The 17,251-nt window shown below is 34.0% G+C and overlaps 2 protein-coding genes across 4 annotated transcripts; both read right to left on the bottom strand.

Moving 5' to 3' along the window:
* Positions 1 to 216: 216 nt before the first annotated feature.
* On the bottom strand, positions 217 to 744 carry LOC109790294 (uncharacterized). The gene is made up of 2 exons (XM_020349414.2): positions 394 to 744; positions 217 to 279 (listed from the first exon to the last, which is right to left on the bottom strand). Exons 1-2 carry the CDS (start codon positions 742 to 744, stop codon positions 217 to 219), a joined length of 414 nt encoding a protein of 137 aa, XP_020205003.2.
* Positions 745 to 4,822: 4,078 nt separating this feature from the next.
* LOC145954310 (low affinity sulfate transporter 3-like) lies at positions 4,823 to 8,895 on the bottom strand. Of its 3 annotated transcripts, XM_083068324.1 has the most exons (6): positions 7,710 to 8,895; positions 6,802 to 6,869; positions 6,128 to 6,213; positions 5,947 to 6,023; positions 5,239 to 5,345; positions 4,823 to 5,049 (listed from the first exon to the last, which is right to left on the bottom strand). In XM_083068324.1, exons 2-5 carry the CDS (start codon positions 6,858 to 6,860, stop codon positions 5,283 to 5,285), a joined length of 285 nt encoding a protein of 94 aa, XP_082924450.1. In that variant the 5' UTR covers positions 6,861 to 6,869; positions 7,710 to 8,895; the 3' UTR covers positions 4,823 to 5,049; positions 5,239 to 5,282. The 3 variants fall into 3 exon arrangements, with proteins under 3 accessions (XP_082924450.1, XP_082924449.1, XP_082924451.1); XM_083068323.1 differs by having other exon boundaries at positions 4,823 to 5,345; XM_083068325.1 differs by lacking the exon at positions 5,239 to 5,345 and having other exon boundaries at positions 7,710 to 8,883.
* Between the last annotated feature and the right edge of the window lie 8,356 nt (positions 8,896 to 17,251).

Consider the following 17,251-nt stretch of genomic DNA (forward strand, 5'->3'; position numbering starts at 1 on the left):
ACCTTTCAGCTCAATCAGCTCAGCTGGGGTCATCCTATAGGGAGCCACCGACACTAGCCCCGCACCTGGAACCAAGTCAATCCTTAACTCCATCTCCCTAGTAGGAGACAACCCTGGCACCTCATCCAGGAACACCTCAGCAAAATCCCTCACCACATCAATCTCAGCTATGACCTTCTCGGTATCCACACTCATGGCAGCAAGCAGAATACAACACTATGCTCCATCTCTCAATAATGATTCAGCTTGGCCAGCTGAAATCAATAGCTCTTCCTCCACCTGAGGAAAGATCAACCTCCTATTGGCACAATCTATAAGGATGCGATTGGCAGACAACCAATCCATCCCTAAGATTATGTCAATGTCCACCAAAGGCAAACAAATCAAGTTCACCTTATACCTCTTCTCATTCACCACAATAGGACATCCAACACACAACTCAAAAGAAACTACCGAAGTAGAAGCGGGCGTCGACACTAGCAATCTCAACCTGAAATCACACATCAGCACACCAAGCATAGCAGCACATGCATAAGAGATAAAGGAGTGGGAAGCTCCAAAATCAAACAAAAACATCACATCCTTACCAGCAGCTTTACCCTTCCCTTTCACAAGATCAGAAGAAATTGAAGTCTCAGCCCTAGTCAAGGCGAATACTCTCCCAGCAGTAGCAGGCCTGTCACCCCTCTGAGCACCCCTCTCCAATCTATTTCTGGCGGGACAGTTGGTCAACTCATGACCCATCTGATGGCACCTGAAACATTGGCTCTCCGTGTGTGGACAATCCCTAACAAAGTGGGGTCCAACACACCTGTAGCATCTAAGAGTGGCACCTCTACGCTGTCTCCCTCCTCTGGCAGCATCAACAGGTTGCCTTATAACAGGACCCCCTTGTTGTGGTTGGGGCCTATCATATGGCTTCCTCTAATTTCCTCTTTTCTTGGACCTAGCTGGTCCCTCAGCATTCTTAGTCACACGGTTGCCACCTTCCAACCGCTCAACAATTTTTGCCTTCTCCACCAAGGCCGAAAACTCAATGATGGCCATAGGCACCATGACCCTTTTCAGCTCTTGCTTCAACCCCTCAGCAAATTTCTTGCATTTCTAGGCCTCAATTATAGCTTGCGAATAGAAATAAGCCAGTTGCTTGAATCTCATCATATACTCAGATACAGACAGCCCACCCTGGTGCAACCGCATGAACTCGGCCTCCTTAGCATGCCTCACACTCTCCAGGAAGTACTTCTCCAGAAACACCCTCTTGAAGCACTCCCAGTCAATAACAACCCCTCTAGCAGTCAACATATGGTGGGTACCCCTCCACCAATGCTCAGCCTCTCCTACCAGCATGTATACAACATATGCCAACCTCCTCTCCTGAGAACATCCCAATATGATGAAGATCTTCTCCAGCTCACAGATCCAATGGTCAGCTACATCTGGGTCTGCATCTCCCTTGAACTGTGGAGGATGGCATTTCTGGAACTCAGTAAGATCCTGGCTCTCCTGTGACCCCACGGGCCTTGCTGCACCAGCTGCAGCTCTATTAGTGTCCATCCTAGCAAAATAAGCATTTTGCTACTACATAGCCATGGCCATCATCTCCATGGCACGAGCTATCTGCTCATTGGTTCTAGTCATTGTCTACAAAAGTAACAGCACCTTCAGTATACAATAACTAAACCAAACTACAATCATCAGCACAACATCAACAAAGAAATCACCACAGCAAAGCAACACAACACAGAGCTCAGCACAACAAAAGCCTAAAGGAACCACCCCCACGGGTGTCCACTAGACTCAAACTGCTCTGATACCACTAAAGTGTAACGACCCGCCTGGTCGTCACACAACAACAACACCACAGCACCACACACACAAGAGCATGCATATATATAAGCAGCTAAATATATACACAAGGTCTAGTCTGGGGCTTTAAAAATCATAGTATACAAAAATACATCCAGCAATGCTACACTAAGTAGCTAAAAACAACAAAGGAATAAACTCCACTCCATCTGCCAGCTGCCGACCTGCCTCAACACCACCCTATCCCTGTTCTGCTCTCATACATAGTATGATTATTGCAGTCCAAACCACATAGAAACAACAAAGGGTAAGCTAGTGAAAAGAATCAACTTATACACACATAATTACCATAATTATGATCAGCTACAGCTATCAGCATATCATCTAATATCAGCATACAATATATCACAACATACACCTCATATCATTCAGCAATAACAACAGTAAACACACAATGCGTCATCACGCATATCAGCTCAGAGATCTACAACAGCTCAACCTTACGGCCTACAACAGCTCAGCCTTACGGCCTATAATAGTTTATATCAGCATGCAGCACAGCACAACAAATCAGCAATATCAGCATACAACACAACTCAATAATATACAGCATAACTTAAACAACTCACAACACCGCAATATTATAATTCAGCATTAACAACATAACAATATTCATCAATTACAGCTCAGCTCAGCATATAACAACAATTATCAGCATTTTCAACATATATCAGCATATATAGCAAGTACATATCCGCGCCCGGCGCACTCGTGGTCGCACCCGACGTGGCTCAACCAGAGAGCACCAGGGTTAAAATGCGCCCGACGCAATACCAATTGCGCCCGACGTGTTAGGAGGTAGAGACTCCAAAGATCCTCACACGCCTGGCGTGCCAAACCCACGCTCGGCGCAAGGAAGGCAGAGACCTCCCCAAGGTCTCACACCCGGCGCAATATTAATTGTGCCCGGCGCCACCTCTGGCAGAGACTCCCAAGGAGTCTCCACGCCGGGCGAGACGTAGTCACGCCCGGCGCAGCACCAGTAACCCAAAAAACATGTTACGTACTGATATCGCGCCCAGCGCGGTCCAACCACGCCCGGCGTGGGCCATCCAGAGGCTCACATTCTCAAGCGCGCTCGATGCACACACCCTTGCGCCCGGCGGGCTTGCCCAATGGAGCCCTTTGGTGGTCACGCGCCCGGTGCCAAGAATTGTGCTCGGCGTGATACTCAGCAACAACTCACCAAGTTCAAAAATCTTGCCCAAATCCTACAAAAATCAACATTTCCAAAACATGCAAACCAGCCAAAATGCCATATTTTCACCAAACAGCTCAAAAATACCATCTTTTTCAACATGCAACCACAAATAAGGAAAAATCCCCAAATTTCACCCAAACCCCGAAAACCAGTTATCTTCAATCTCAGCCAAAATCATCAAATCATCAAACCACCAATGAGTTTCTAAACTCATTTCCACACAAAAATCCAGCAGAACCTAGTTTATCTTACCTTGGTGAAGAAATCCAAGCTCCGGGAAGAGAAGACTATGAAGAAGAAGAACGAACGGAGACGAAGCTCAATGGGGAAGAAAGGAAATCCATCTGGTACACTCAACTAGCTCTAGTCAGCACCTAGATCACCACAAAGGAATTAGCAAATGATGGGGGAGAAGAGTGTAAGAGAGAGTGAGAATGAGAGTGAGTGAGAGTGAAAGAGTGAGAGTTGAGAGAGAGAAAATGAGAGAAAAGCAACAGGTCTAGCACTCATTCTTTAGTAAGAATGAAAATATGTCAAACCTTAAAATAAAGGTCTATGATTTGATCTTTTAAAGTCTAGTTATGGTCTGTTTAATAAAAAGGTCAAGTTTAAATTTTAAAAAAATATATAAAAATATTATGTTTAGACTTATAAAAAAATTATTAGACTTGATAGGTCAATCTTTTTATACATATATTATTAAAAATATAAATAAAAAATAAATTTATAAAACAAAAATAAATAATAAATATTTAAATTTAAATTTGTGGTGCAAAATTTTTTACACACAAATAATTTCATTGTTATATATTAGTGAAATCAAATACATTGTCTTTATATCTTATATAAGAATTTTAAAATAAAATAAAAAAATTGAGATTAATTAATAAAATCAGTAAAATTTGATGATTTAAATAGTTACAAGTGATTAACTTAATTGAGTGATCAAAATAGAGATAATTCCTAATATATTTTTATTATTTAAAGGTCTAAGGGTAAAATTATTTAAAAAAAGATGGAAACAAAATGCAATTATAAACCAACTGATCTCCTTTATATATAGATATAAATTATTTTACTACATTTATTATTATTATTATTACACATGTTTAAAGAATATATTTAATTTATATATAACTTTTAATCTTTAAATAGTAATTTACATATGTAGTTATTTCAAAACAGAATACCCCACTACAACATTTGTTATCTATGGCAACAATAAAAAAACGTTGTTGAAAGCCAAAAAAACCGTTCCTAAAAGTTTAGGGAACGGTTTGGCAACGGTTTTTCAAGCGTGGATTTATCAACCGTTGCCTATTTCAATATGCAACGGTTTTTTTAGCCTGTGCCCACGATGTCAAAAAAACCGTTACCTAAACTTTCAAGAACGGTTTTCATGATCTTCAGTGGCAACGGTTTTTTTTTAATTTAAGGCAACACTATTAATTTTTAAAGAACGGTTTTAGAAATGTAGTCTATTTTTATAGGCAACACTTTTATGACCGTTGCTAGTGACATCAGGGAACATTTTTTTTAAGGTTGTCAATGAGATAATATAGGTAACAATTTAGACTAAATTTAAGCTACAATTTTGTAAATAGTGTCTAAATAAACGCCCAACGTTGTCTAAATTTAAAAATTGACTAAATTTAACATTTTTTTAATGTTGTCTAAAATATTGTCTAAATTTTACTTTATCCTGTGAAATCATATATATGTAATACGCACCTATAATTATAATACAAATAGTATATTAAACAACTCATATTAATAAGAAGAACTATACATTATTTTGGATTGATAATCCTCTTGTACATCGTCTTCTTCAAGAAGACATTTCTCATGTGCTCAATAAAGAATTGATTTCACCCTCAAAAAATAATAAAACAAATTATAAGGCTAGTCATCCATCCATGTAAGTAACATCATTCAGTCTCTTCATCATCATAAGGCTGATCTTCATTATCAAGTCTTTCCTGCACATAAATTATTTTTTCACTTAGAAAACTTATAGAATTAATCCCCAATCAATCCCCAACAATTAACATGAGTTAAAGCTAGTTATACACAAGAAAACTTTTGTAACTGGTTTGGTATACACAAATGAAATGAATTAAAATATAATTTAGAACTTGACAAAGGAATAAATTATAGCTTATCATGACCAGGACTATGGGTTGAGGCAGAAGAAGGAGGTGCTACACTATTGTCATTGCTTAGCATTCTCCATTATATTATCCACAGCTCGTAAAGCCTTTATACAATCCTCTCGCTTAACAACAACAATAACATTGTACTCAGAACAACCTTGAGCTATAGCACGGACATTTATATTGGCATGTTTATGGAAACAAGTTTGAACATAAAACAAGTGAAAAGATGTAACAAAATAAGAAAAAAGGCATTAAATTTCAACATCATCATTACATAATAATTTAAATGGAAGAAATAAAATTACTCAGTTTTCAAGTTTCTATTACATGATAATTAACAAACAAAAGAAATAAGCACAAATTCATAGGAAAAAAAATTCCATTTAACACAACTTTCACATCCGACTATATATCAACCATACATATATTTTTCTCTTTTCATTTTCAAGTGTAAATTAGCATGATAATTTTTATCTATCAACCTATAATTTTTTTAATAAACTTTTACATAATGAAATATTCATCTATAGTCTTTCTACAAAAGATCATCTTATTTTAGTGTTTCATTTTTAAAAATGTGTCTTATGTTAAAAAAAAATTATCTTCTTTTATTTATAGAAATTTGGACCATTCACTTATTTGCTGTTAGTAATGTAAAAACATATTTAATCCTGTGTATATTAATGTCAAAGAATATAATCAAATTCAGAGTAGCCTTACTTCTACACCACGTGAAAGCAACCTCTTGTGCAGTTCCTCAAGAGCTAGAATTCCGGAAGTATCAACATTCATCAAGTCTATGAAAGAGAATTGCACAGGGTCATTGGCATATATAGTATCAAATTTATAAATGTTTAGGCATTAAAATTCTTTTGATATGAAATATTTAACAGAAACTCACTTGTCATGTCAAGAATTACTGCTTGGACTCGACCCTTGGTGGTTTCTTTAAGCTCATCTTCATCTTGGGTGACCCACTTGAGTATTCTGGAACAAGTGAAAAAATTCATACATGGTTCTAATTTTGGCTATAAACCCCTCGAGAAGTAACTACTTTATTTTTTTTCTTTTTAAAAGTTCTCTCGAGAAGGTACAAATGCTGGCCAAATGCCTAAACAAGAAGATATTTCAAACGAAATTTTTTAGTGCATTATATATTTATCAATGTTTCCTGCAACATAAATAAAAATTAATTGTAGATTTGCGTTTCCTAAGTTTAATATTAAATGGTGTTTGAGTAAAGATCTTAATTAACCATACGAGAGCTTACAACTTAAGAGTTTATTCACATGTTTGATTGTGAAGCTTAATAAAATAAGCTCAAAATTAATCAATATAATTCCACATTGTATTTGTATCAAACTCTATTTTAAAATTACGCATGTATCGGATGCGCTGGTAACCAACAAGAAAACTGTTTTACATTTGGAATATTACCTTTCAATAACATGAATCAAATCTTGAAAGAAAATTCCAAAATCGAAGTAGCTAATGAACTAAGCATCATTCTTTTTACATATTAGAATGCTAGAATTGCAACAACATAATTGCAAAAGCATGTATAAAAATTTCTACCTGTAATCCACCATTGGCAGATCTTTATCTGATTTCACTCCAAGTTTCTCCTTCAACATGGCAATAATCTGCAAAACATTTAAGGTTTCTTATCCTTTTAAGCCTTTGTTTCATATTCATATCCTTCAAAACATTTATTTACCGGCATAAATTATCAATATATATGAATACAGCCAACTGTGAAGACAGTAAAATCCAAATTAGTTAAATGAAGAAGCAATAAAAATAACAAACTTTTAGTGAGCAGGACAAAAGTTCTATTTTATACCATTAAAACTTTTAGTGAGCAGGATATGACATTTATCAATATTAATAGACAGAAATCCAAAATAATTGACATGGTTATACTTATGACTAATGAGACCATCACAAATATAGAAAATTTCAAAGAGAACATTACAACTGAACAAAATCCTCAATCAACAGTTTGCAAGAAGGACCGCTGTGACAGAGACATGAAACAAACCAATATTCACAAACAGGACATCACCTTCCCAAGGCAGCCATATAATTACTGAGTTGCAAGTTGCAACAAACAAAATTCAACTCAACTTCACAAAACAAATCATGCAACACCGGAAAAATGATGCCTTAAACAACACAGCTCAGCTATCTAAATTCCAAAAGCATTCAACCCAGTGAAGCAAATTGATTGTGTCAAAGAAAAAATCTAGCCTTGTAGAAAATCTCATCTAAGATTGTACAGTAATTCTAGCAGCTTCAATTAAACAAACGTCCGTCGACAATAAGAATATAAGTGAGATTATTTTCATATCCATTCCAATTAAAAGGCACAGCAAAAGGTATCCCACTCTTGTTCAACAAAGGACCAATAGAAATGCAACTAATTGGAGTTGAATCATAGGGTTTGCAATTTGAAATAAAATAAAGCGAGATAGAAAATAGACCTTTGAATGTCTTTCTTCTAAGACAAGAGGCACTGGAGAATGCACTCTTTGCAAAAGAGATGGCCCTTGTGACAGCTCATAGGGTCGATTAAGGATTTGAGGCAGAGGCAGCAGGCATCGAAGGGCTTAATGGAGTTCTTTATATTGAGGATTTGGCGGCGACGAAGAGGTTGCCGTCGATGCGGAGGAAGCGGCGGTGGCGTCCGACGAGAAGGATGGAGATTCCGGCCATGCCGGGGAGGAGGATGGAGGCGAAGGCGACGAATTTGAGGACAAGCGCGGCGGAGTCGTCTCGGTAGAGGTCAGAGCCATGGCCGGCGCAGGTGGAGTTGGTACACGAATGGATTCCCGACGATCTCTAGCTGCGGCATCACTGGCGGAGGCAGCGGGGGTGGCTCCGCCTTAGAGCTTCGGTATGGCGGCGACATGGGTTAGGATCTAGAGCCTGGGCATGTTCGGATCCAGAGCCGTGGCGATCGCGGTGGTGATGCAGAGCGTAGAGGCGGCCTGCAAGCTCAGCTCCTACTCCGTGAAAAGCACCTCAGTGAGCAGCTTGAGGAAGGAGGAGAACGGCTGCCTGGTGTCGCGCGCTGACAGTGCAGCGACGGAGTCGGCGCACGTAGCTCACACTGCAAAGTCTGGCCAGGGGGAGCGCCAGCTGAAGAGGAGAGAGGCGGCGGCATAGAGTGGCGGAGGCAGCGGAAGAGGGCGAGGGAGGGGGCGGAGAGGGCGATGATGAAGAGAGAAGGGGTGTGGGGTTGGGAGATGAGGAAGGGTATGTGAAGAGGTGGAGAAGGGGGTGTGAAGGTATCTTTCTTAGTAGTGCAAGAATAGTTATGTTAATATTGAAAAGAGAATAGTGCACGCTTTGATCAATTGTTGCCTATATGTGCTTTTGGTAACGGTTTTATGGTTGTTGTCAAACAAAATACCAACAGTTTACAAAATTGTTGCCTTTATGTGATTTTGGAAACGGTTTTATGATTGTTGTCAAACAAAATTCCAACAGTTTACAAAATTGTTGCCTATATGTGATTTTGGGAACGGTTTTATGATTGTTGTCAAACAAAATGCCAACAGTTTACAAAATTGTTGCTTATTCCATATTTCGAGAACATTTTTTTAGGCGTTGCCTAAAAACTCGTTGCCTAATATAAAAAATGTTGTAGTGCCCATATATTAATATTACACATCTACTAGCTAGTTTAATGAAAGAGAGGCTATATTATTTTAATGCTCAAAATTTATACCAATGATCTTGGAAAATCTTAAGATATGAGTTCATCAACCATCATCATTAAGCTATATATACACACATACGATTCAAATAAGATATGTCCATTAATCATTAAATGGGCTTAGCATTTATGGCCCATTCTGCTGAGGCTATGAGGTTGAGATTTTTGGGCCACTAATTACGAAATGTTTTAGCACTACATGTATTAGGCTAATGATATATACACTTTTTTTTTTAATAAGTACACTTCCTTTACTTTTTTTTTAAAAATCTTAAAATATTTATAATTTTTTTATTCTTTAAATTTTAATTTTACATCTTTAATTTTTAATTTATTATTTTTTTTCACACACCTTTTCTAGTTTTCACATGCACCGTCTTGTTTTCCTCTAATTTCTCACTTATTTTAATGGGTAGTTTTAGTTCTCTCGATTTTTATATTATTCTCTTATTTTCTCACTTCTTTAACTTTTTCACATGCACCCAAATCATAGAACTGGTAGGCGATAATATTGTAGATAGGTATAACTTCCTTGACAGTTTCTATCAAATTAGACACCTATTTTTTCTTTTAACACTTCCTTTCCTTTCACCCCTCCAAAAATCTTAACATTATGTTTAATGTTATGAAAAATACATCTTCACTATTCTAGAGTACTATGCAGATAGTGAAATCAGCGAGAAAATTGAAAGAGGAAGAGAAAAAAGAATAACGTAAAACTAAAAGAATTAAAATTACCTACTAAAATAAGTGGGGGTGAATAAAAATTAAGGGGGTGTATGTGAAAATAAGGGAAAGAGGTATGTGAAAATATGGGGTGGGGGCGGGTATGATGATATTCATACCCACGGGTACCCGTTTAATAATATTTCTTAAATATACTAATTATCCTTGTACCACATAACCCTAAAACTACACTCTGTCATCTTTGTGATATAAGACTTTCACTTACTTGTGAGATTGATGTATTTTAAGTTATTGATTATCTTGCATTTTTATTATTATTTCAACAAAATTAACGTTAAATACAAGTTCAAAATTAATATTGAATTTTTATTTTTAATATTTTAATGAAATTAAATATAAACTTAAAACTATTTGTAATATAATTTTTTTAATTTCTTAAAAAATTTATAAATATCCATGGATATCCGTGGGTATTCAAGAAATTCATGGATACTCGCTTAATGGATACTCGTGCAGATATAGGGTGGGTGTGAGGCCAATTTTCATCCAGCAGAACGAGGACGAATTTACTATTACCCGCCCCATGGGAAGCTATGTGATAGAGGTTTGAAAGTTTTAATCAAGAAATAGAAGAGAAGCAAGTATGATAGAGAAAGTGAAGGATGCATTTTGGTGGCAACTTAGTTCTTGTAACATGGAGGCCACCTAATAAAAGCATCGTTAATTGATATATAAGTTAAATATTTATTATAGAATTAAAAGTTTGTAATAATTATATATAAATAAATTGGTTAAATTATATTTTTGATCTTTTATGTTATTTGTTAGATTTATTTTGATATTTATTTTTTAAAATATTTATTTTAGTCATTTATTTCTTAAATTTGGACTAATTTGATCTTTTTGAACAATGATTATTTTTAATTTTGAGACATGATTTTGGATTATTTTTTAACTGATTTAAGACTTGAAATTCGTCTCATTAAATTTACTTATGTGAAAATTGTTGAACGCGATTAAATTTTAAATAAAAAAGTATTACATACATATGAAAATTGCATAAAAATATGACTAAAAGAATATTGAAAATTCAAAAATTATAATTTCATATTATTTTTTAATTATCTATGAAACATATTTTAACATGAATTTTATTATGTTTATAACCTTTGTAAAATCAAACATCAATTATATTTTATAGTTTATATAGTTTAATCTATTGTTACAAGTTTCACATTTCAAATCAATTAAAAATTATTATTTTAAAATTATCAAATTAGTCCAGATAGAAAAGATAAAGAAACAAAATAAACATTTTAACAAATAAAGGATTTATTGTTTTAAAATGATCAAATTAGTCCAAATATGAAAGATAAAGGACCAAAATAAACGTTTTAACAAATAAAGGATTAAAATAAATCTACAAAATAAGATAAAGTACTAAAAGTATAATTTAACCAAATAAATATTGTGTTTGAATATATAAATTATGTTTAAAATTTGTATAGAAAGATATTTTAATTTGAACATACAAATTATATTTTAATTTTTTGATAAATAGTTTATATTGTAGAAAAATATTATTTTTATTTATTAATAATTTATTTAAAAATATTAAAATTTAATTCAAATATAAAAAATAAAAATTAAATTAGATAAGAAGTTAAAAAATTCTAAAAACTCTCAAAGAAGAAGAAAAACCCCTAAAAATGCTCTTATGTAAGATATAAGTGTCTGCGTTTGTGTGTGTATTAAGTCAAAAGACAATCATGAATCCCTTGATCTTAGAATTTTAATGTTAATAAACAAAATATTTTTATAAAGAGAAAATATCCTCAAAATCGTCTATGAAAAACCCTTATCAGATGAAGTATAAGATGTAGATCATATGTAAGACTTTGTAAATCAAACAAAACATACAATCTGTCTCATATACATTAAATGATTATTATTTATTAAGACTAACAAAAAATGCTTTTGAATGCTTTATTCTTAATAGATTGAACCAGAAAATCATCTTAGAACTCAAAAATTTGTTAAAGAGAACAAAATCATGTTTTTTTGTCAAGCTCAAGGATAAAGATCTTTGCAAGATAAAGTCATTTCTATTGTGGTTGCACTACATTAACATTACCTTTGCAAGTCTTGTTTGGTATGAAAAGATGATAAGTAGTTTACTTATTAGATAAGAGGTCATTTGGTGAAATACAATTAATACTCGCATTAAATGAGCCAAACGGTTACCTACCATTGTAAAGAAAGACGGTGAAGAGAGATGAAACAAACTTGTGAGCAAAATTCAAAGTGTTGCAACGGTCATCTTCTCCAAGCTATTATATAAGAAGAATCAAAGTACAAGAAAGATAGGAACACTAATTTACATAAGTAATACACATATACATTTTGTACGAAAACATACTCTTTGTAAATCTATTCTTTTCTATAAACACGCGTTACTCTATACTAGTTGTATAATGTCTAAGTAAGACAAACGCAACACTTGTGAGCCAAAAGGTTACTTATCATCACAGGGAAAGATGATGAAGATAGACGAAACAAACTTGTGAGCTAGACTCAAAGTTTTGCAATGGTCATCTTCTTTAAATTACTATATAAAAATATGGCTAAAAACCTATTTTGGTCCCTTATAATAATTGTTTGTTTCAATTTAGTCCCACTTTTATTTTTAGTTTCAATTTGGTCCCTAATAAATTAATTGGTTACAATGTGGGACTTCTGTCAAAATTATTTAAACGAAGTTAACTGTTGGTCACGTGGATGCCACATAGATGCATAGGTGGATGCCACGTGGATATCAAATTCCTTGAAAACACCTGGAACCAGAACGGCCCATTCTGAAATCAGAACGGGCCGTTCTGGGTGCACACTTGGTATGTTAATTTTGCATCTTAAACGGGCCGTTCCAGATGCAAAATTAACACACTACGAGTACAAAAGAACGGCCCGTTCTGAAACCAGAACGGCCCGTTCCAGAACTATAATAATTTTGAAAAAAAAAATTTATGGTAAAAATTTTAAAATTACTTATTTTTATAAAATACAATTATCTTATAAATAGAGTGATAACTTTTCTTTTTTCTCTTTTTGTCTAAAGAAATATTTAAGTGTCACTTAAGAATTTTTTGCAACTTATTTAAAATTAGAGGAATAAAATGATAAAAATTAATAGGATAAACATAATAAAATTATTAATTTGTTTTCTTTTAGTGTCCTCTAAATTTTTACACTCATTTAAAACAAAAATATTTTATATGTTATTTTGAATTAATTTAATGAAGTATCATATGATTTTTAATTTTTTAAAAAATTTTATAAATTTGATCTATACATGAAAAGCTTTTTAATTTAACAATTAAATTTTTAAAAATTTGACATAGAACATTAATTATTAAGTAAAATAAATCTATCAAGACTTAATCTTGAAGTAAGTAAATTTTTTCTTCATTAAAAATGAAGATAATTTTACCACAAAATAAAAAATAATTAAACAATAAAATAAAATATAAAAAAAAATATTAATGTATTTATTATATTAGATATAAAAAGATAATTAAAATATAATTAATAATATATATTTTATAAAATTATTAATATTTTATATATAAAAAAAAAAGAATGAAATTTTTTTTAGTGGTTATGATTAACTTAGATTCGTCCCTACATGTGATTGTGCAGTGAAATGTTAATCATGTGTATCCTCTTCCTTTACAGCAGGTTCTACCTCTTCAAGAACAGGTTGTTGTTGTTGGGGTACATCGTTAATGACTTCAAGAAAAAATACCATGTCATTTCATCCTTTATTGTATAGTGTCAATTTGGTAGTAAGTAGTTCACTCCAGTTTGACTAACAATGAAATAAAATCTGTTACCATTGTCTTTAGTGATACACTGCATTGTCCTTAATGATACACTGTATAGCCCAACTGTTTAGCAATTGAAGTTATCAATTTCCATTGACAATATTACCAAATCCAGTGTTTGAAATGCTTTGTACCTTGGGTCTTTTTCCTTCCACGATTCACAACCATAAACTATAATCATTGACCGTTTGTGTTTAGCAGTCTGGAACCAAAACGACCCGTTCTAAAACCAGAACGACTCGTTCTGGTTGCATTTTTAGTGTGTTAATTTTGCACCTGGAACGGGCCGTTCCGGATGCAAAATTAACACACCAAGAGTGCACCTAGAACGACCCGTTCTAGTTTCAGAACAGGCCGTTCTGGTTCCAGGTGTTTTCAAAAAATTTGGCATCCACGTGGCATCCACCTATGCATCTATGTGGCATCCACGTGCATTCCACGTGGCCAACAGTTAACTCCGTTTAAATAATTTGGACGGAAGTCCTACATTGCAACCAATTAATTTATTAGGGATCAAATTGAGACCAAAATTAAAAGTGGGACTAAATTGAAACAAACAATTATTATAAGGGACTAAAATACTATTTTAGCCTAAAAATATTTAAAGCACAAGAAAGATAGAGACACTAATTTACTTAAGTGATACTCACATACATTTTTTATAGTAACATACTCTTTGTAAATCTATTTTTTTTTATTGTAAACACTCATTGCTCTATATTGGATGTATAATGTCTAAGTGAGATGAACACAACATTTATGTAACCTTTATAACCATTGTTATAAGGTTGAGTCTGGAAAGGTTTGTCTAAAAAAGAATACTTATTTTGAGTTTAACGAGTCTTGACTATAAAAGAATATTTGGTTGTTAATCTTGGAGAGGCATGCCATTAAAAGAATATTTGGGTAGTTGTTGAAGAGGCAAGTCAAATAATACTTAAGGTCGAGCCAAAAGTGGCTTATTGAGAGGATACATGTAACTTTTTTTAATGATAGTGGAACTTAATTTGATTGGATTGAGAACTAGACCTAGTCTCTATGATTAAGATGAACTAGTATAAAAATACCTTGTGTTCCATCTAACTTCTTTTCAAATTCCATTTGATTAGAGTTACTACTTCACTACGACAATCGTGAAAGTTTTTAGCACTACTAGAAAATCGCAAAATAGCGACCGAAATTTATCAGTCACTATTTAGCGACCGATTATGAATAATCAATATAGTGACCGATTTAGCGACCAAAATAAGTCATTGCTAGAAAATCGGTCGCTATTTCGATCGCTAAATGTAACGTAGTAAGTTATTAGTAAGTTGTTTCAGAAGGCCCAAAAGCCCAGTATGGGTGATTTAGTAGCCCAGAACGGGCCGTTCCCAAACTGGAACGGGCCGTTCCAAACTACTGAATAGACCTGTAAATCATAGTTGAGAACGGGCCGTTCTGGATGGAGTACAGGCTGTTCTAGAGGGAGTACGGGCCGTTCTGGATGGAGAACGGGCCGTGCTGGATGAATCCTAGAATGTGACACCCTCTACCCCAACATATATATATATATATATATATATATATATATATATAATAAAAATAAATATCTTATTGGACAAAAAAATATTTAAAATTGAAACGATAATTACAATAATCATGTGAGTAGAGAATTCACATTCATGTACTTAATCCAAATAGCAAATAAAGTTACAAAGAATAAAAATTGAATTTTCCAAAAATATATACTTTAATAAAACATAAACAACATCATATTATAATTCTATCTATGTCCCGATGTCACATGTCTTATCAGAGCAAAATCCCAAATAGAAGCCTAAGCTCCATCGTCCACATCGTCAGCCTCATATTGCTGATGGTCTCCTGTATATCAAACAAGAGAAACAACACAAAAGAAGGGAGTGAGAAACATCTCACTCTAGCTCACGGTGTAGGACACAGGATAGCCAAACACAAACAATACAGTTACCTCATAGATCAATCAACAAAAATAGCTTATCCAATCATCCAAGTCATACAAATAGTTAATTATCATCATTTAATAATAAGAATGCACATGTATGGACACAGACTACATATTATCATGCATGTGGCGCCAGTAAAATATCACATGGCATATTGCCGCTAGCAATACACGAAGAGTAGTCTAGGAGTACATGCCGGGTCACACCCTCTGTGCACTCTCACTAGAAGGATATACTACCAGAGTCTCGTCGGGATAGCTAAGCCGCGCAAGATACATCCCACGCACACAATGGGCGAGACTGAGACTTCCAAACTGAGCTAGCCCCAAGGACTAATCCCCAAAGCTTTTACACTAGGGGGCCTTCTCTGGCGGTGTATTCCATATCGTACCCTTAAAAAATATTTATGCATATGATGCATGTCAAGACTCCATGTTTTTCTCATATCACATTTTCATGTCTCATTCCCATATCACATTCGCATTATCACATCATATTCATAATTTTCACAGAGCACTTTTATTCATATCAGAACTTGTCTATTTGTAAAATTAAATACATATTTTTACATCTCATCAAACAAGGAATATAACAGAACAATCAGAAATCAAAACATAAAATATTCATATTTTGCCTATTTCTCATAGGGTTTCCCGCAGGAACTCATAGAGCACTCTAAATCATATCAAAACATATTTATTCTCAAAATTAATCACATATTTACACATTACATTCAACAAGGAATACAATAGAGCAATCAGATAGCAAAACAGAAAATATTTATATTTTGTCTGTTTCTCATAGGGTTTCTTATAGGAACCCATAGAGATCTCAAATCATACAATTAATTGCATATAAGAAAAATAATAAGCAAAACAGATACAATTGGGAGAAACTCCTCATACATGAGCATACAAAAAATACAACAAACACATGATTGGGGGTCAATCCCACTACTCAACATATATTCCCACACCCAAAGCGAGATTTCTCACTCCCCCCTTACCTCGATAAGCAGGAGCCGAATATTGTTGGTCGCCCCCTCTAAGTTCCCCTTGGTCTTCAGAGAAAAAGGAGGAAAAAGATTAGAAAATGAAAAAATGAGTTTTAGAGAGTGCAAAACGCTCTATTTATAGGCATCAGGCCGTGGCCAGAACGACCCGTTTCAAATCCAGAACGACCCATTCTGAGTCAATACTTTGTTCTTTAAAACCACATCCGGAACGGCCCGTTCCCAAAGTGGAACGGCCCGTTCTGGGTTGAAAGTTTACCCATGTTTGCTCGAGTTGGAACGGCCCGTTCCCAAAGTGGCACGGCCCGTTCCAGGGCTATGAAAATCCATAACTAATAATTAATAAATAAATAAATAACATATATATATATATATTTATATATATATATCAAATTAAAATAAAATATCAATACAATTTAAAACATGATTTTCTTCAAATAATAATTATAACAAAATATCATAATTAATAATATTATAAAAAATATTTTTCATAAATGAATATTATTAAAAACCTTTAAAAATTCAATCAAACCCATTTAATTAATAAAAATAATCATAAGAAAATAATCTTCATAAATACAAAAATAAATAATAATTATTCGTAGTACTAGCAGAAAAATTCGGGGTGTTACAATTCTCCCCTCCTTTTAAAAATTTCATCCCTGAAATTACCTGAAGCAAATAAAAATGGATATGTCTCCTACCTTAGACTTTCTAATGTTCCACTTTAGACTTTTGGAATACTACACACGAGTCC

The sequence above is a fragment of the Cajanus cajan genome, chromosome 2 (assembly GCF_000230855.2).
Source record: "Cajanus cajan strain Asha chromosome 2, NIPB_CcT2T_4, whole genome shotgun sequence".
Lineage (NCBI taxonomy): Eukaryota > Viridiplantae > Streptophyta > Magnoliopsida > Fabales > Fabaceae > Cajanus > Cajanus cajan.